This window comes from Stenella coeruleoalba (assembly GCF_951394435.1).
Source record: "Stenella coeruleoalba genome assembly, chromosome: 18".
In the NCBI taxonomy this organism is placed as follows: Eukaryota; Metazoa; Chordata; class Mammalia; order Artiodactyla; family Delphinidae; genus Stenella; species Stenella coeruleoalba.
The window spans coordinates 66,802,335-66,822,255 of record NC_137164.1 but is presented as its reverse complement, the minus strand read 5'-3'; the positions used below and the strand labels follow the sequence as shown (position 1 = coordinate 66,822,255).

General features: G+C 43.9%; 1 protein-coding gene across 5 annotated transcripts in view; it reads left to right on the top strand.

Moving 5' to 3' along the window:
* The first annotated feature begins 9,184 nt into the window (after positions 1-9,184).
* The window catches only part of DOCK9 (dedicator of cytokinesis 9), a 297,694-nt gene continuing 286,957 nt past the window's right edge, over positions 9,185-19,921 (top strand). For 4 of the 5 annotated variants that reach the window (XM_079902762.1, XM_079902758.1, XM_079902754.1 and 1 more), the window contains exon 1: positions 9,186-10,164. In XM_079902762.1, coding sequence (XP_079758888.1) covers positions 10,036-10,164 — 129 coding nt within the window. In that variant the 5' untranslated portion in view covers positions 9,186-10,035. Of the gene's footprint in view, positions 10,165-19,921 lie in introns of all 5 variants that reach the window. The other variant, XM_079902752.1, reaches the window with a different exon arrangement.

Here is a 19,921-nt window from a genome sequence, read left to right as displayed (position 1 = left end):
TTTAGTTGCATCGAGCGGGGGCTACTCTTCGTTGTGGAGTGCAGGCTTCTCATTGCAGTGGCTTCTCTTGTTGCAGAGCACGGGCTCTAGGTGCGCAGGCTTCAGTAGTTACGGCACGCCGGCTCAGTAGCTGTGGCACACGGGCTCTAGAGCGCAGGCTCAGTAGTTGTGGCGCACGGGCTTCGTTGCTCCGCGGCATGTGGGATCTTCCCGGACTCAAACCCATGTCCCCTGCATTGGCAGGCGGATTCTTAACCATTGCACCACCAGGGAAGTCCCTATATTCACCTCTTGAAAGGATCTCTGCAACATTAAAAAAATGCAATTTGTATTCCTTTTCCTAGAAAAATGGTGGCAAACTGTTGGTGCTGCCCTTTAAAAAAAGGTGGATAGAATGAATATGGCTGATAACAAATGCTAATTTAAAAACTGATGTCTTATTTTCCAGCTAATTTAATTTAATATTCTCCTCCTACTTTATTATTAGTCTTGTAGCAAAGTAACTATTTACTATAAAAAGGATAGTTCAAACCTGAAATGATGCTCTATGCTATAGTCTATTACAGTTCAATTATAAGTACTAATGATTATAAGAAATGTAGGAGACAACTGGATATTACATAATGATTTCATATTTGAAAGGGTATTGAATGATATCCTTTTAAGTGTTCTTTTATGGCTTAAAAAGTTCCATTTTGTTGACATCCTATTTCAGAGTATATTGAGACATTTCATAATCTTTTTAAGAAATAGAGTTTAGAATATTTTTCAACTCTTTGTTAACACTTGACTCTTATCTAGAGAGTTTTAAAGTATAATCTGAATGTGAAGCCTCAGGAAAAAAAGATATTCAATAATTTTGGGGAAATATTATTTTTATGAAAAGTCCTGAATGGCCCATGTCTTTATATATTTTGAGGCAGATACTGTTAGGTGCATACAAGTTTAGAATTGTTATATCCTCCTGGGGAATTGAAGTTTTGAACTTTTCTCTTTGTTATTCTTTAGTAAATCTCTTTAACTCTGTAATGATTTTTGCCCTAAATCTCTTTACTTTGATCATAATATAGCTATGCTAAACTTTATTTTGGTTAGTATTTGCCTAGTATAATTTTTTTTTATCCTTCTATATGCCACCTTTCTTTTTCTTTCTGATTTAGGTGTATCTCTTATAAACAGCATATATATGGTTTTTGCTTCTTAATTCATGTTGTCAATCTTGGTCTTTTACTGGGAGTATAAGTCCATTTATAATTATTGTTGTTACTAATATATTGGGATTTATTTTTACCAGCTTATTTTATTTTTTCCATTTGTTGCACTTTTCCTATATTTTTATCCCCTCTCTTTTCTTACTTCCTTTTCTACTGAATCTTTTTTTGCATTTTTACTTTTTCACTTTACTAGTTTGGAAGAGAAACACTCTATTTATATACTATGAACATCCTAGACAGTTACATTTAACAAATTCTAAAACTAATCAGTGTTTTCCTCATGAACAATATAAGAACCTGCACATACCATCCTGTCAAATACCATCCTGCTTTATATATAGTTGTTTGATATTTGAGGTTGATTTAAGCTCCACAAATTAGGCATCACTATTTTTTTCTGATATAGTATTTATTTAGATATGCTCACGTGTTTATTAGCTTATTTGTTCACCATCCTTTCTTCTATCTCAGATCTCTCATTTGGAGTAAATTTCTTCTTGCCCAAAATAAATCCTCTTTTTCTTGTATTGAAATGTAATTCACATACCATAATATTCACCCTTTAAAGTGTACCATTCAGTGGTTTTAGTATATTCACAAAGTTGTGCAACCATCACCACTATCTAATTCCAGAACATTTTTTTTTGTACCAATAAGAAACCCCATGCCCAACAGCAGTTACTTCCAGTTACTTCCTCATGTTCCCTTCCCCCCCAGCTTCTGGCAACCACAAGTCCTTATTCTGGACATTTCATATAAATAGGATCATGCAATATTTGACCTTTTGTGTTGGCTGCTTTCACTTAGCATAATGTTTTTAAGGTTCATAGCTGTTGTGGCATAAATCAGCTCTACCTCCCTTTTTATAGCTGAATAATATTCCATCATGTGGATATACCACATTTTGTTTATCCATTCATCAATTGAGGGACATTTGGGTTGTTTCCACTTTTTGGCTATCATGAATAATGCTGCTATAAACGTTTATGTATGAGTTTTTATGTGGATATATGTTTTTAACTCTTTTTGGTATATACCTAGGAGTGGAATTCCTGGGTCATATGGTAATTCTGTGTTTAACTTCTAGAGGAAGTGCCAAACTTTTTAAAAGTTTTGTAATTCTATCAGTAATATATGAGGATCCTAATTTCTCCACATCCTGTCGACATTTGTTATTGTCTGTATTTTTTTTTTTTTTTTGCGGTACGCGGGCCTCTCACTGCCGCGGCCCCTCCCGTTGCGGAGCACAGGCTCGGGACGCGCAGGCCCAGCGGCCATGACCCACGGGCCCAGCTGCTCCGAGGCATGTGGGATCCTCCCAGACTGGGGCACGAACCCATGTCCCCTGCATCAGCAGGCGGACTCAACCACTGCGCCACCAGGGAAGCCCTATTGTATTTTTGACTGTAGTCATCCTAGTGGATGTGAAGTGGTACCTCCCTGTGGTTTTGATTTGCAATTTCCTAGTGACTAATGATGCTGAACATCTTTTCATATGCTTATTGACCATTTGTATATCTTTGAAGAAGTGTCTATTCAGATCATTTGTCCATTTTTAAATTAGGTTGTCTTTTCATTGTTGAGATGTGTTTTTTAAATTTTTAAAAACTTTTATTTATTTTAAAATTTATTTATTTATTTTTGACCATGCCACACAGCTTGGCTTGCGGGATCTTAGTTCCCTGACCAGGGATTGAACCCCAGGCAACCGCAGTGAAAGCGCCAAGTTCTAACCACTGACTGCCAGGAAATTACCTATAAGTGTTTCTTTAAAAAAATTTATTTATTTATTTATTTTTGGCTGTGTTAGGTCTTCGTTGCTGTGCGTGGGCTTTCTCTAGTTGCGGCTCTAGGTGCGTGGGCTTCAGTAGTTGTGGCTCGCGGGCTCTAGAGTGCAGGCTCAGTAGTTGTGGTGCACGGGCTTAGTTGCTCCATGGCATGTGGAATCTTTCCGGACCAGGGCTCAAACCCGTGTCCCTTGCATTGGCAGGCGGATTCTTAACCACTGTGCCACCAGGGAAGCCCTATAAGTGTTTTTTTTTAAAAAGTATATATTCTGAATACTAGACTGTAGTAATCAGGACAGTGTGGTATTGGCAAAAGAACAAAGAGATCAGTGGAACAGAATAGAGAGACCAGAAATTGACTCCCATAATTATAGTCAGCTGATCTTTGACAAAGGAGCAAAGGCAATACAATCGAGCAGATTATCTGGAGCCAATATGAACCAGTAGCACCCCACTCTCATGTGTGTATCTATCTACTCTCATCTACTTATCAATCATCTATCTAATCTATCTGTATTAAAACCCATGAGTTCACACTATACCTCCAAATCCAACCCAATACCACAGGGTTTATTCTAAAACCCTCCTTTATATATTTGTAATTCCCTTCTCTGACAGTGAAAAACCTGGTTTTCATTATCAAGAATATATTACTTATTTGTTCAATGCTGGAATACACAGAAAGTCATCTCAGAATTGCTGACTGATACATCTTAAAAAAAAAAAAGCCTACTTGTTCACATCTCACTTTTTTTTTTTAAGAGTTCTTTTTGTCTTTAACCTAATGGTATATATTCCAAACACTGTGTTCAAAGGGTACTGGGTTTAGTTCATTTTATTTCCCCCCTTCAGTGTGGTTATATTATTCATTTGAAATAGAGTTCTGTCCATTGGTTTCTGTTTGTATTCCATTTTAGGGTTTTTCTCCATTCTTGTTGATTTTATTTCTTTTCTCTTTGTCGAGATTTAAAAAAATATGTGAAACATTAACATAAAAAGTCAGAATTGTACAAAAAAGTATATTCAGAGAAGTGTCCCTGACTCCATGTTTCCCCATTTCTTCTTTCCTTCCTACCTTATTCCCACTGACCCCTTGAAGGTAACCAAACTTACAAATCTCTGTTTTATCCTTCTTATGTTTGTTTTTGAACAAGCACGTAGATACTAGTATATTTTCTTATTTTCCCTTATTTCTTACACAAAGGCAGCATACTTTAGATAGTCTTTTTGTTTTATTTAAACAATATATCCTGAAAATTATTTCACATTACACACAGATCACAGATGTTGATCGACATCTTTCTCATTCATTTTTACAGTTGAATAATATCCCATTGTGTGTATGCACCATATTTTACCAGTCTCCAATATTGACATTTTCCAAAATTTTACTATTACAAGTAATGCTGCAATGAATACCCTTGGGTGTAGCATTTTATTATCATTTGCGGTGTATTTTCAGAGTAAATTCCTAGTAGTGGTACTGCTGGTTCAAAAGGTAAATACATATATAGTTTCGTTAGATATTGCCAAATTCCTCTCCATAATGGTTATATCACTTTGTACTTCTATCAGCCATGTGTGTGAGTGCCTGTTTCTCCACAGCCTTTCCAATAGTGTTATGCTTTGTAATTTTTCCCAGTCTGATTGATGAGAAATTGTATATCCGTGTAGTTTTAATTTGCACTTACTTTATTATAAATGAGGCCAAACATCTTTTCATATGTTTACTGATCATTTTATGTCTTTTCTGTGAATTGTTTGGTCACGAATTTTGTCCATTTTCCTATTGGGTGTTTGGTCGTCTTTCCCCTTAAAATTTATTTATTTATTTATTTATTATTATTATTTTTTTAGCGGTACGCGGGCCTCTCACTGTTGTGGCCTCTCCCGTTGCGGAGCACAGGCTCCGGACGCGCAGGCTCAGCGGCCATGGCTCACGAGCCCAGCCGCTCCGCGGCACGTGGGATCCCCCCGGACCGGGGCACGAACCCATGTCCCCTGCATTGGCAGGCAGACTCTCAACCACTGCGCCACCAGGGAAGCCCCTCCCCTTAAAATTTAAAAGTGGAGAATTTTTAAGGGCCTGCAGTTTGCCCAACTGCTGGGAATGAAAGTTTAAGTGCTTGCTACTCAAAATCTGTGCATCCGCAGCATCTGCTTGGGTAAGGAATTTGACATCAGTGGGGAGCTTGTTAGGACTGTTGACTTTGGGTAACACACCTGATCTTCTGAATCCGAATCTGCACTTTAACAAGATCCCCAGGTGATTTTTATGCATACTAAAGTTTGAGAAGCCCTGGTCTCAATGATCTCTTAAAGACCTCATATTTCATCTCCACTAGGAATCTCTCCTGAAAAGATAAAAGTGAAAGGGGATTATATTCCTCCAGTACCATTAACCCCAAGTGGTATCTGTAAACTTACTAGATTTGGTAGATTAATTGCGTACCTTTCCCCCAGATGCTCTTCCTTGAAGGGCTATGTCTTCTATTTATATTACCTAGTGGAATTTTAAAATGCTGGTTTTTCTAAAATTAATCAACCAGTGTTTTTAGAAAACAAGCATTATGAGAAATATTTAGACAATGAAGCACAGTATGATAGTTCTTAAAAAAAATTAAACATAAAATTATTATGTGATCCAGCAACTCCACTTCTACGTATATACTCAAAACAACTGAAAGCAGAGACCGAACAGATATTTGCACACCCATGTACACAGCAGCAGCATTTACAATAGCCAAGAGGTGGGAACAACCCAAGTGTCCATTGATGGATGAACTGATAAAAAAAACAAGTGATACACACACACACACACACACACACACACACACACACACACAATGGCATACTGTTCAGCCTTAAAAAAGGAGAAAATTCTGACACATGCTAAGTGAAATAAGCTAGACACAAAAGGACAGATATTGTATGATTCCACTTATATGAGGTACTTAGAGTAGTCAAATTCAAAGAGACAGAAAATAGAATGGTGGTTACCAGGTACTGAGGGTAGGGGGAAGGAATAGGTACAGAGTTTCAGTTTAGGATGATGAGAAAGTCCTGGAGATGGATGGTGGTGATGGTTACACAACAATGTGAATATACTTAATGCCACTGAGCTGTACGCTTAAAAATAGTTAAAATAGTAAACTTTACATTATGTATAGTTTACGAAAATAAAAAAACCCCAAATCTTTTCACCATTAGGTTGTAAGAAACTTGAGAATTTTATTGTTATAAAATTTGACGCCTAGTAAGGCCTTGTATACAAAAGGATTCAACATATTTTTTTAAATAAAATAAAGGGTTCAGCTTTCATAGGAAAAAAAATGAAGTACAAAACTAAAAGATGCTTATTTAAAAAAAATTCAATCAATGCAAAAATAAAGAATGAAAGCTCCCTTTGCCCTTCCCTGGATGCTAACACAGGACTGACTGCTCTTTACAGGTTACTTTTTATTTAGGCTAAAAACAGATGTGCTCTTTCAGGATACACCTGTAAGAGATTTTAAACTAATTAGGTATTATTAAGACACATACAAATCCTAAAGCAAACCTAACAAGGAAATGATGCAGTTAAGAGGTTATCATTAAAACATAGATAATGCTTGAATTATAAATATTTGGGTGTTGTACAGTCATTTATATGCAAATTTTCAAAACTGGCTGCAGTTATATTTCATCTCCACTACCTACTAGTATCATCCTTGGCAAAAAGGAAAGCTTTCTTCCTACAGTTTTGGTAAAACAAAAACGGGGTTACTCCCTCAAGCTATAGTAGATGGGTTTATCTTCTACCACACTTTAAACACCATCCTCCCCATTCCATGCAGCATCGTCACCTGGAGCTGATGCTCCTCCTTCTATAAAGGTGTGACAGCCTCTCTCCAGGAGTTGATGCAGTAAGAACTCACAATTATAGGTCCACACTGGCGGGGATAAAAAAACAAAACAAAAACAAAACACCAGACTTTGGTAAGTGTATTACTTTCTGAGGACTGCTGTACCACAAACTGGGTCTCTTAGAACAAGAAATTTATTCTCTAACAGTTCTGGAGGCTAGAAATCCAAAATTAAGACATCAGCAGGACAATGCTCTCTCCAAAGGCTCAAAGGAAGACTCCTGTTTCATCCAGCTTCTGGTGGGTGCCAGAAATCCTTGGTGTTCCTTAGCTTGTAGATGCATCATTCCAGTCTCTGCCTTTGTCATCACAGAGCCTTCTCTCTGTGTCTGTCTCTTCTCTTCTTATAAGGACACCAGTTATACTGGTCCAATATGACCTCATTGTAACTTGGTAACATCTGCAAAGACCCTATTTTCAAATAAGGTCACATTCATGGGTACTGAAGTTAGAACTTCAGTATGTCTTTTGGGGGGACACAATTCGACCCGAAAGTGTAAGGACCAAATTTCTGCTCAAAGTTAAACCTAAGAAATGTCCCATTTGTTAACTCCACCGGGAAGAAGAGGCTCTGCTCTGAGTTGCTGGGAAAATCAGTCTTCCTGGGCTTAGTTCTCATTTCCATACCTCCTTCTCTGTCAGAACTTGTCCTTGTTTAGGCATTGTCAGTGACTACTGTCAGCACCACGCATCATCCTCTGCTTCCTAAATGAAAATCTGCCAATTCTAGAATATAATGAGTCAGTAAGCAAGCACAGAATTTAGGAGTAGTAGAAATGGGTAAACTCTTCACTTTCCAGATATACGTGCTCTTTTCTGTGTTCGTATATTTCTTAAACAAAACAAAGCAAAAAAAGGAAATGAAGGAAAAACACCCCCACATTGTGTGCTTCTGTTGTTTTTAATAATAAAAAAATAATCTATTTGCAGTCTATGGAAGTAGATGTGGTTTAGAGAGTCAAGGTAACACAGCGGGGTAAAGATTTATGCTATCTGGAACTTCTTCAGGAGTCAGAAGCTCGAAGGTTAAAAATTTAGGATTCTCAGACTAGCACGTAACAGTTCAGGTAAGAACCGAACTGACATATCCCATGGAGCCCAGAGGTGTATATATGAGATGGGCATGGTCATATCAAGCAGCACAAGCTCCCCATGAAAGCAGCGCCTTCTGCCTGTTGGGGTCACCCAGCCCTACTCCTGGAACAGAAGCAGCCTGGTTCACATCTAGGCCACTCCCTCATTTCGCAGTAAAGGAAATCGGTTAGTAATTGTTTTTATAATCACACATGATTGTTTTGTTTATCTTCCAGCCTGTCAGGCTCACTTAGTGCTACATCCTGCACCCCAGAGCACTGGGAAAACAATCCAATCCAGCAAGCATTTATTGAGTACTGACTGCATGCCTAAACTCCAGGCTTATTATGGGCCAGACCTGCCCATTAAGTCCCGAACGGTGGTGTTTTGCTTTCTACACTAGATTGGTAGTTTTCCCACTTTAAGATTCCGGTATTTGACTTTCTGGCAGAGTGGGACGCCACGGGCGGCCTCCTTCGGAGCTGACGTCTGCTAGGAGGCCTCAGTGCACTTAGGTAGCACAGGCACGGGAGATTCCCCTGAAGGCGGGGTCCACAGTGCCCCCGCGCGCGCAGGTAAGGAGCTGTCTATCAGCAGGCGGTGGGCGTGGCCTGTGCACACCGACCAATCAGCAGACCCACCCTTAAGGCAGTCTCCCCGCCCAAACCACGGAGCATGCGCCACGGGCGCTACGCAAATTCCTCTCTCTTCGCGCGCCCTCTCCGCGGCGAGGTCAGAGTTAGGCTGCCCCGAGTTTCCTCAGAAAAGAGGAGAAAAGGAGAGGTGGGGCCCGTGAGGGATGGGGAAGGCGGAAAGGCGGTGTGAGGAAGAAGTTCCTCAGAGTCGTGGCTGTCGCTAGCAGCCGCCAGCTCCCGGGTCATGTTGGGCCCGCAGGCCGGCGCTTCTGGGTTTCCCGGGCTCCGCGCCCAGCGGTCCCGCCCGGCCGCGGAAGCGCGGCAGATGGGCACGTCGTGTCCCCTCAGCCCCTTGCAGGTTATTGTCCTCAGTTTACAGAGGAGCTGGGCCAGGCTCAGAAGTTTTGATGGTGACTCAGCAGCTCGTCCTTGCGGGCCAGGGTCTGCGTGACTCATCCCGGACCCTCCCTTCGGCTCCAGAGGCTTCCACCGTTCGCGCGACGCCTCTGGGGGCGGAATAGTGCTTTGAGGCGGAGAAGCGCCGCCACGAGTGCGCGCGGTGCTCCACGCCGGGTCCCGGGCAGGGGCGCTCCGTCCCGCTCTGCATAGCCCGGGCTTCCGAACGGCTCTGTGCTCTTCGAGTGCCACCTTCCTGAAACCTCCGTCCCTTCAGCAGCCCCAGGGGGGGTGGGCGTGGTGCCACCGAACCCCGACCCTGCCGGTGACCGCGGAGTCCCCAAGATGCTGGGGCTCCTCAGGCAAGGAATCCACGGTCCCAGTGTATAGGCACCGGCTCCGAGGACTTGTCGACCCGGGAGGGCGCCGGGTCGCGCGCCCTCCCGGCGGCTTGCGCGGCCCTCGCCTCGGGTCTTCGGACGTGCGGCCTGGGGAGCAGTCGGACCAGGGAGGAGGCGACCCCCGGGGTCCCTACCTGCCCCGCCAGGCGTCCGGGGCAGCGCGCTGCCAGCCTCCCGCTGCCCGCCTCCCGCGCCGTAAGGCACCAGCCGCCCGACCTGCAGGGCCCGCTGTCCTGCCGCGCTGGCCCCTCCTCCGCCCGCCCCGCCCCGCGCCGCGCCGGACACCCCGCCCCGAGGAGGCGGCCCGGCGAGCGGGCGCCGAGGGAGGCTGGTGGCATGGGGGAGCAGCCGTCGCGGCCACAAGTACGGTTGCCCCTAGCGAGCCCCGGCGCCGCTCGGAGCGCGGGGGACCGCGGGAGCCTAGGGGGGTGGCTCGGGGCGTGACACCGAGCGGAGGGCGTGGCTCGGGCTGCGCCGCCCGGACGCGCGGCGAGCGGCGGGGGAAGCAGGCGGCGGCGCCGGGGGCCGAGGGCGGGCCGGGCCGAGCGCCGAGGGCGCACCTGGCGGCGGCGCGGCCCGGCCGGACTGCCGGAGCAGGCTCGGCGGCGGCGCTGGTGGCGAGGATGTCGCAGCCGCCGCTGCTCCCCTCCTCGGCGGAGACTCGGAAGTTCACCCGGGCGTTGAGTAAGCCGGGCACGGCGGCCGAGCTGCGGCAGAGCGTGTCGGAGGTGGTGCGCGGCTCGGTGCTCCTGGTGAGTGCGGGACCACGGAGGGAGGGAGGGAGGCGGGCAGGAGGGCGGGCGGCCACCTCCTTCACGCTCCTCTAAGTCGGCGGGGCGGAGGCGGAGCCGCCGACCCTACTGGGTCTGTAGGATTAAGAGGTGGTGAAGGAGGGGGGTGTTGGACAGGGGAGAAGGGAAGGTCCTGGAGGGGCAGCAGCTCCCAGACCCCCACCCTGCGTCTAGGGGGTCCTCTCCCCACTGCTGCTCCTTCCCTCCGGGGAAATTCCCTGGGAGTGAGGTCGCCATCTCCCTCCTACCCCCTCCCCCCCAACTTTACGTCCCTCTGCCGACTGAGAAATTACTCTCTCCTTTCCCCCTCCCTCCCTCTCACATCCCCCTTCTCCTCCCTTATTCTGGAGGGGCTTGGCACCTGTGGCCTGGAGGGGCGCAGGGGAGTGGAGGTGGCAGCTTCCTTTTCCAGTCCGCAGCCCAGGGTGGGATATGGCCCTGCGGACCCTTTGGGTGGGCTGAGCTCCAGAAGGGAAGGGGTTCTGTATTCTCTCCTCCACTCCCTCCCCCTGGCCGCCTCTTATCAAGGGTTAAGGGTCTTGATAGGAATCCCCCGTGACTTCAGCTTGGGTGCAAATTACTACGAAGTTTGGGGATTTGGAGCAAGCAGACCGGTGATTAATCTGGTCGTAGCAGAAAATCTTTTGAGAATAGGCCTCTGGGTGTGAGGAAGATGAAGTTTTAAATCAACTTTTCCACTGCCAGGGCTGGTCCTGCTGTACTTGGAAACGCAGTATACCCCATCACTTGGAAGGTGCGGAAGAGCAGCAGCGTGCTCTCCTGGGTAGCTGGAAACTTTTAGCAGCTCCTTGCATTGGCGCTGCCATTTGTTTTCTTGAAAGGGGCTTGTTTGTGGGTGGGTGACTTGTCTTTGTTGGAACGATCCAAGAAGAAGGGCCTTGGAAGTGATTCTCTGGGCTTTGTGGGGCTGTGTGTGGGTTATTGTTGGGGTGGAGTGCTGGGTCCCTTAACACAGGGCCTGGCTCATCTCTTCGGTGGCAGATAGATTCCCTTTCTGGTCAGACACGGAATGACATGAATGATGGTTGTGGAGATTGGAGACGAAGCTTCACTGATTTCCATAGCTAGTCTGTGCAGTTTGATTTTTCTCACAATTGCTCTGACAGCTCCCTCTAGATTCTTCAAACTCCAGTTGGTTCAGTAATAAGGGATTTTATTTTTCTCTTTTTACTGAAGTTGATCATTTGACGGTAAGGAGTAGAGCAGGAGTTGAGAGTGGACCAAAACCTGGGATCTCTTCCATAACTTCAGTTGCTTTGGCCTCAGTAGTATATCCTGTATCTTCCTGACTTTTGCCAATGTGTGTATGTTAAGGAGAAAGCCCGCAGACATCTGTGGCTTTTTTTTTGTTCTGGAAGGAAACTTAGTTCTTTTAACTGGGGGCACTGTCCTCGTTAGAGATTTGAGGCAAAAGAAGAGTAAATAAAATCATGATTTCCAAAGTGCGGACAGACCCGGACTGAAAAGGAGGTACTAGTTTGATAAGCCATTAGATTGAGCACAACACTGCTCATTACTCACATGCAACACTCCTTGAATTCAACAGCCCTTCCTGTTGGAGGCTGGCCTACTGATAGTGACCTAGTAGTGTCCATTCCCATGTGTGACATACTGCTGCTGTGCTCTACCTCATGACACTTTAATAGTACATCTATTTTCCCTATTCACCCTTAAGCATGAACAGCCAGACGTTTGGCTGGTGTCTCAACACTTAGTGTTGTCTGTCTGTGATCATTGTCTGATGAAACTTGTGATGAAGCAAACACAAAATGCTGGAAAGTAGGTGGGCCTCCTTGGGCCTTTGAAAGGCTCCCCCGCTGAATGGGAAATACACTGCAGTGATTCTGCATTGCAGATGGAGGAATTTGCAATAGCTTACAGATATAAAAACTACCCATCAACCTCACCCCCCTCACCTCCTGCCAGGTACTCTGCCACCGCCTGCTTTTTCTTGCTGCTCCCCAGTGTCTGCCAGGAAGCCACAGCAGGTGCACCTCTCTCGGCTTTGTTCTAGGAGCATCTAAGAAGCTACCCCTGATCCTTGCAGAAGGCAGAGCAGCAGCCAGGCCAGGGTTTGGAATCCCATGGTCCACCGATCCGTGCTTGGATGGAAGTAGTACTCTGCTCTGTTTTTGACAGCTTGGGTCAGCGCTAATACAATGCCTACAGCATAGTAAACACACAGTAAATATCTCTTAACTAGCTGACTAACGTAGCAATTCTGTAGATGGACTAAAAGAAAAACGAACAGGGTATGGCTTTAACTAGCTCTTCTCATGTTTCTAGTATTGATGAGTGGCTTTTAGTGAGATCAGAAACAACAGAATTAAATAGTTCAGTGGGTAATAAAGGCTGCCATTTAAAAAACAAGCTTTAAAGTGTAGAAGTAAGGTGTACTCATAAATTTTTTGTTAGGTTCATTTTTCATAAGCTCAGGTGTGTGGGCCTTTAAAAATGAGAGTGTAGGGCTTCCCTGGTGGCGCAGTGGTTAAGAATCTGCATGCCAATGCAGTGGACGTGGGTTCGAGCCCTGGTCTGGGAAGATCCCACATGCCACGGAGCAACTAAGCCCGTGTGCCACAACTACTGAGCCTGCGCTCTAGAGCCTGCGAGCCACAACTACTAAGCCTGCATGCCACAACTAATGAAGCCCATACGCCTAGAGCCTGTGCTCCACAACAAGAGAAGCCACCACAATGAGAAGCCTGCGCACCGCAATGAAGAGTAGCCCCCGCTTGCAGCAACCAGAGAAAGCCTGCGCGCAGCAATGAAGACCCAGCGCAGCCAAAAATAAATAAATAAATTTATAAAAAATGATAGTGTATTAATTTGTTTGAAAACCTTGAAAAAAAATACAAAAAAGCAGAGAGAATAGCATCATGAACCTTCATAATCCATCACCCAGATTCAGTAATTATCAAGATTTTGCTAAACTTGCTTTAACTGTCCCCTTTTCCCCCTCGTTTTTTTGTGTGATTGTGAGTGCCACACCACCCATCATTTCACCCCTATATAGTACCCAGTGTGTATTATTAAAAATAGGGATGTTTTCTTACTACAGTGCCATTATGTTAAAGTTTGCAATAATCTGTTGACATACTATTCAGATTTCCCAGATTGCCTAAGAAACATCTTTTAATGGTAGTTTGTTCTAATCAGGATCCTAACAAGTTTTGCTGGCTTTTTCAAATGTGGTTTACTCTTTCATGAGTCTTAGAATTATTAATGACGGAGTGAACCCTCCCTGGGGTCAGGAGTCCTGGGTTTTAATCCTAGAGCTTTAGTAGTGCAGAGCGTGGGCTCTGAAGCACCTGGGTTGTAATTCCAGCTCTGCCCCTTACCAGCTGTGCAGTCTTAGGCATATAACTTAGCCTTGGTGTGCCTCGGTTTCCTCATCTGTAGAGTAGAGATAGTAATCATACTTACTTTATATGGTTGTTGGGAGGATTAAATGAGCAATAGAGGTAAAGCTCTTAGATGGTGCCCAGCTGATATTCTGCCAGCTACTTAAGTCACCCTGGGCTGTCGCTTAACTTCTCTGAACCTCAGGACTCCTGTTAAATGAGGAGCTGTACTAGATTGTTCTAGAGTCCGTTTCCTTACCAACAGGATTCGATTCTAAGATGCTTTTACAAGAGTAGCAGAGGTACTATTAGTAGTATTCTTTTTTTTTTTTAATAACTCCTTTAGGCTATTGGAGCACTTTTTTTTTTTAATTTAAATTTATTTATTTATTTTTGGCTGTGTTGGGTCTTCGTTTCTGTGCGAGGGCTTTCTCCAGTTGCGGCGAGCGGGGGCCACTCTTCATCGCGGTGCGCGGGTCTCTCACAGTCGCGGCCCCCCGTTGCGGAGCACAGGCTCCAGACGCGCACGCTCGGTAGCTGTGGCTCACGGGCCTAGGCCTAGTTGCTCCGCGGCATGTGGGATCCTCCCAGACCAGGGCTCGAACCCGTGTCCCCGCATTAGCAGGCAGATTCTCAACCACTGCGCCACCAGGGAAGCCCCAGTAGTATTCTTAACTGTAGGAAATGTAATTTATGATTTTGGGTAATGAAAGAAGAATCCTCACAACTCCAGAATTAGCTGCCCGTGATTGAGAATAGTCAGGAGGGCAGCACGTTCAAAATAATATGCAAACTCAGGAGAAAAACTAGAAATAGTTCCCTGATCAGGGTTGAGTTGCGACTGGGCCTTTCAGATGCATTAAAGATAGCATCATAATGACCTAGATCTAACGGAGTATACCACCCAAGGCCTAAAAATCTTCTTTTTCTGAAAGGTTTGTGTAAATATTGGGACAGGGCGCTTTGCATGGGTTTGCTGGCTCGACTGCGCTTGGGTATTGATGCCCAAGTCATCTGGCTGCCGGCTTCCTTGCCGATCTTATCTCAGCGTGCTCAGCTTCAGGCTCTCCTTTGACATCAAGCCCCTGCTGGTGACACCATTGCACAGCCATCGGAGAGCCTGCAGTGTGAAACGAAATGAAACCAAGTCAGGCCGTCACTAAATTTTCCTTTGTGTAACTGGAGGATGATGGACAGAGGTGTGGGATGATAATCTCCCGGAGTGCACGCTTGAGGCCCTTCTCGCCCTCCCAGTTCAGTCAACACGAGATTCCAGTATGATCTGAGGTAACCTGAGACCTGAGGGGTGGTGTTCTTTGAAATCCTCAGGTAACGTAAAACCTCATTTTGGCTGTAATTTTAAATCAGATAGGATAGGAAATCGGTAACTGAACTGGCCTGAGCTTCACCTCACTGTCTTTCTCCACCCTCTGGTAGAGTCCTAACAACAGAAATGTCCCAGAATACAGGAAGCAGGGTGGAGGCCCATCTGCAACTAGATAATCAACAATAGGTTCTATTTCTTTGGTTTCTGATCCATTTGAATATTGGGAGACAGGAGGACATTAGTAATGCCTTGAATTTGAAAAGGGAAGAAGGGAATTGTGAAATCTTCATCCACATTTGATGAGGGCCTGCTCTGTGCTAGGACTTTTTGCTGGGTGCTGAGGACCTGCTGCTGTGTTGGAGCCCTTGCCCTGAAGGGCTTATGGTCTAAACAGGTGGACAGGTCACTGTTCAACAAAAAGGTAGCAGTACACAGGAGCACATATAAAGGTTCAGATGCCTGGTTCAGACAACACATGAAGATGAAATAACAGAGAACTGATGTACTTGGGAAAGGGTTTGTGAAGAATTGAACTGGACCTGGAAGATGTAATGATAAGGAAGACTTTTCTCCAGAAAAGAATGAGAGAGATTGAGCACATGCTTAAAATGCCCGGCTAGGCAAAGAAGGAGCAGAGCAGCTTGGACAGAGTAAGTTTTAGAAGGAAGGGAGAGAAGCTTTGAGAAATACAGTTGCTAATTTGGGGAACAATTTCAATGACTGGCTGAGAACACATCATAAACGCTTCTTAGAGAGATCTTCCCCTCAGTGTAATCTTGGGGGTAAATAATATGACAGTTTTGTGTCACACAAGCCTAAGGACCCAAAGAGAAGTCTATGACCCAGAACAGAAAACAGGCCTCTGTGTGTGTCAACCTTTAGGGTGCATGTGAACAGTAGTCAAACATGGTGGGTACACCATTGAGTAAATGATATTGCATAAAAAGTATTGGGGTCCCACCTTATACAGTAAATCCCCTACATACGAACCTTCAAGTTGTGAAGTTTCAAAGATGTGAACATGCCCCTGTATCCCAGCTGTTGTACTGTACTACTGTACTTTTCAAGGTACTGTACTGTAAGATTAAAAATGTTTTCTTTATTTTTTGTGTTTTTTTAACGTATTTTTTGTGTGAAAACTATTATAAACCTGTTACAGTACAGTACCATATAGCCGATTGTGTTAGTTTGGTACCTAAGCTAACTTCGTTGGACTTGCGAACAAATTGAACTTAAGAACACACTCTTAGAATGGAACTCGTTCGTATATAGGGGACTTGTGTCACTGAAATAAGTGATAAATAAATGTAAGAGTCACATGTAAAATAAATCAAAGAAACAGCATAAAACATGGGTGAATAATCATGTAAGGGTGGAGAGGAATTTTTTTAAAGCATGAAAGTAAAGGAAAATAGTTTGGCCTGGGCTTGGGAGGTGAACCGGGGCCTTGCCATTGATGAGCTGAGGACTTTGATCAGGTTTCTTCACCTAAGCCTCAGTTTGCTCATCTGAGAATTGGGATTGTTAGGTATTATTATCTTAGGGCATTCTTAAAGTAAAGATTAAACAATTTAATATATGTAAAGATCCTTAATACTAAGTGCTTAACAAAGGTAAGCTTGTATTATGATAATAAAAGATTGCTTGTCTTGACTAAATGTATCTGGAGCCAGCATTTATTAAGCACTTACTGTGTCCTAGGATATGTATTAGGGCTTTACATGGGAGGTCAAGTCACTTCAAGGTCACAAGCCTATAAGTGGGGGATCTGTGTCTTGAACCTGGGCACTGTGGCTTCAGACCATGTGTTCCTACTCACCACTCTGCCTTCTGCCTCCCCATGCAAACTCAAACCTCTGTTCTGTATGTTACAAGTACCATAAATTTAAAAGTCAAATAATAAGCTTAGGAACAGTATTTGTCTTCTCTGTATATCTATATCTCTGTCATAATGTTCAGTTTTAAAAAATATATTGAGAGTTCTTACGAATCAATTAAAGAAAGAAAAATACTCCAGAAGAAAAATGGGCAAGGACATTAATAGGTAATTCCTCAAAGAAAGGAATACAGTTAGCCAATGAAGAACAGAAGAAAAAAATCTTCAGCCTTGCTAACAATTAAAGAAACATTAATTACAGCAAGATGCCATTTTGCTTGATAAATTTGCAAATTTGCAGAGATAGAAGAGGTTTTGCACGGATGGGGTGAGCCAGGCACTTTTGTTTGCAGGGCTTCCTCATCCCACAATTCCAGGGGCCCCATTCGCATGGCATTTTATGAGCATTGTGTCACCTGGGTTTTGTAACATGCATGGTATAACTTTTTGAGCTGGGCTGTATGTATGAAGAACTTTAATGTGCTTCCGTTCTTTGGCTCAGTACTTAAGATTATAGGAATTCCCCCTAAGGACTAAACTGAAATGTACATAAAAGACAGTGTCTGAAGTCACAGTGCTGATGGTTCAAGGCAGAAAATGTAAAATACTGACCAACTGCAAACGATCTAAAGGTCTTAACAGTAGTGTAAATGGATTGTGGGGTTGGATTGTTTATGATGCCATTAAGTTTAGTTTTAGAAGAATAATGACTTGAGAAAATTCTTCCATTATAGTGTTGGGAGGCAGTGAGGCCTGCGGTTAAGTTTGGGGGCCTGGGTTCTGTTACCACTTTAACACTAACCACTATGTGACCTTGGGTTGTGCCCCTGCAGCCTGGCTTCTGCCTTTAGTGTGGGGTAGCCTCTCCGTCCTCACCCCTTCAACTTGTCTTCTGCAGCATTTGTTACCACACAGCACCTCTCTCCCCTTCTCTGGTTCTCCCGCTCCTCTGTTCCCTTGCTTCACTCACCACCCTTCCGAAAGAGTCCCTTCTCCACCTTTGGCTCATAACATTTAATCTCTTCCCTGCACTCTGCAGGGAGCTGCATACCTTCATTGCAATTTCTGAATCATTATCTCAGTTTTGATTTTTTCCCCCCAGCTCAGACCTGCTTTTCTGCTAACTTGCCTGACGTGTACTTGGCTGTCCTACCAGTCCCTTAAGTTTAGCATCTATGAAACATAAACAGTCACTTTTCATCTCAAAGCAGACGTCCTTTTCGCATACTTGTTTTCTGTAGTGAGAGTCATCGTTGCCTGGTCACCAACTCTGAAATCTCTAATTCCTCCTTATTTCTCCCTCACGCTGCCTCTCCATTGAGGTTGGCGGGGGACCACGTTGTCCATATTCTGGCACCTGGGTTGATGGGACAGCCAGTGTCTTGAATGTGGTGGGTTCTTTTTTTTTGGCTGCGTTGGGTCTTCGTTGCTGCACGCGGGCTTTCTCTAGTTGCGGTGAGCAGGGGCTACTCTTCGTTGCGGTGCGCGGGCTTCTCATTGCGGTGGCTTGTCTTGCTGCGGAGCATGGGCTCTAGGTGTGTGGGCTTCAGTAGTTGCAGCACGCAGGCTCAACAGTTGCAGCACGCAGGCTCAGTAGTTGTGGCTCGCAGGCTCTAGAGCGCAGGCTCAGTAGTTGTGGCACATGGGCTCTTCCCGGACCAGGGCTCGAACCCGTGTCCCCTGCATTGGCAGGCAGATTCTTAACCACTGCACCACCAGAGAAGCCCCACAATTTACCTATTGATGTGTATGTACATTTGTTTCGCATCTGTTTCCCTCACTGGACTGTTGGTTCACCATGGTTTCCCCAGTACCTGGCACTTAGCAGGGGCTTGATATATATATATATATTTTTTTTTTTTTAATTTTTATTGAAATATAGTTGATTTACAATGTTGTGTTAGTTTCAGGTGCACAGCAAAGTAATTCAGTTATATACATATATATATTCTTTTTCAGATCCTTCTCCATTATAGGTTATTACAAGATATTAGATTTTTTTTTTGATGAATGAAAGACTCCTGAAGTCTCTACATCTGACATGTTTTATTTTTAAATCTTTTTTGATTCCCCACTGCCCCTAATTTCTCTCCCCTGCACCCATTTCTATTTACTTCATTCTAGCCTATCTCTTTCTGCCAGATTAACTTTCCTAACGCACAGGATCCATTATATCATTAGTTTCTCATTGCAACCTGATAGATTTGATGATGTTCATGTACATAAGAATGCATCGCTTTGAGGCTGGCCCTTTGTCTGCTTTAGTTTAGAAAAAGCAAGTTGTCAGTAAATCTGCGTGATCTTTGCATAGGTTTTGAGAGCAGCTGCGCATTTTAATACAAGTAATATTCATTTCCTTTTTTAGGACAGTTTTCTTTTCACCAAATCTGTTGAACTCCAACGTGTAAAAGAACACAATGATCTAATTCTTATGTTAGGTATCTAGTAACTCATCTGAGAACAAAACAAAATAAAACAAAAATACAAATAATAAAAACCTGCAAGTGCTTTTCTATCACTTGAAGCATGAGTTTTGCAAATCATTAAGAAGTACTTAGATGGTGAAGTTTTTTCTGTTTCTTTTACATCTCTGTCACTTTTTCTTTTTCTCAGATGGACTCCTTAAATTCTTATCAGCAGCCGCTTTCTTTGAAGTTGGCAGGAATAAATACAATCAAGATAGTGCTTGGGTATGTCTACTTAGGGAGGCTGGCTGGGTCAGTGCATGTGTTGGAGATGTGCCCATTTATTTATTATAGATTAACATTTGTTGAATGTTAGTCTGAAAGTGAATCTGAAAGCAGATGTCATTGAACTGCCCACCATCTCCATTGACCACAAGAAGTTTATTCTCAAACTCTGTGTACTTAGAGATTCACATACTGTATTTTCATACAGAAAATACACGTTCTGTCATGTGGATGTAGAAATGTTCTAAGGAAAGTTGTTTACCATGATAAATTAAAAAATTATAAACAGTATATACAGATTGTTTCCTTTTTAAAAAAGCATAAGCACTCTTTTGTTGATGAAAAAGTTTTATGGTATTACAGATGCTACAGTACAGTATGCTCTTGTTTCAGGAATAAGTTAGATATCAGATGTTTAGTCTCTGAATTCTAGAACTTAGAAAATAACCATGGTATAACC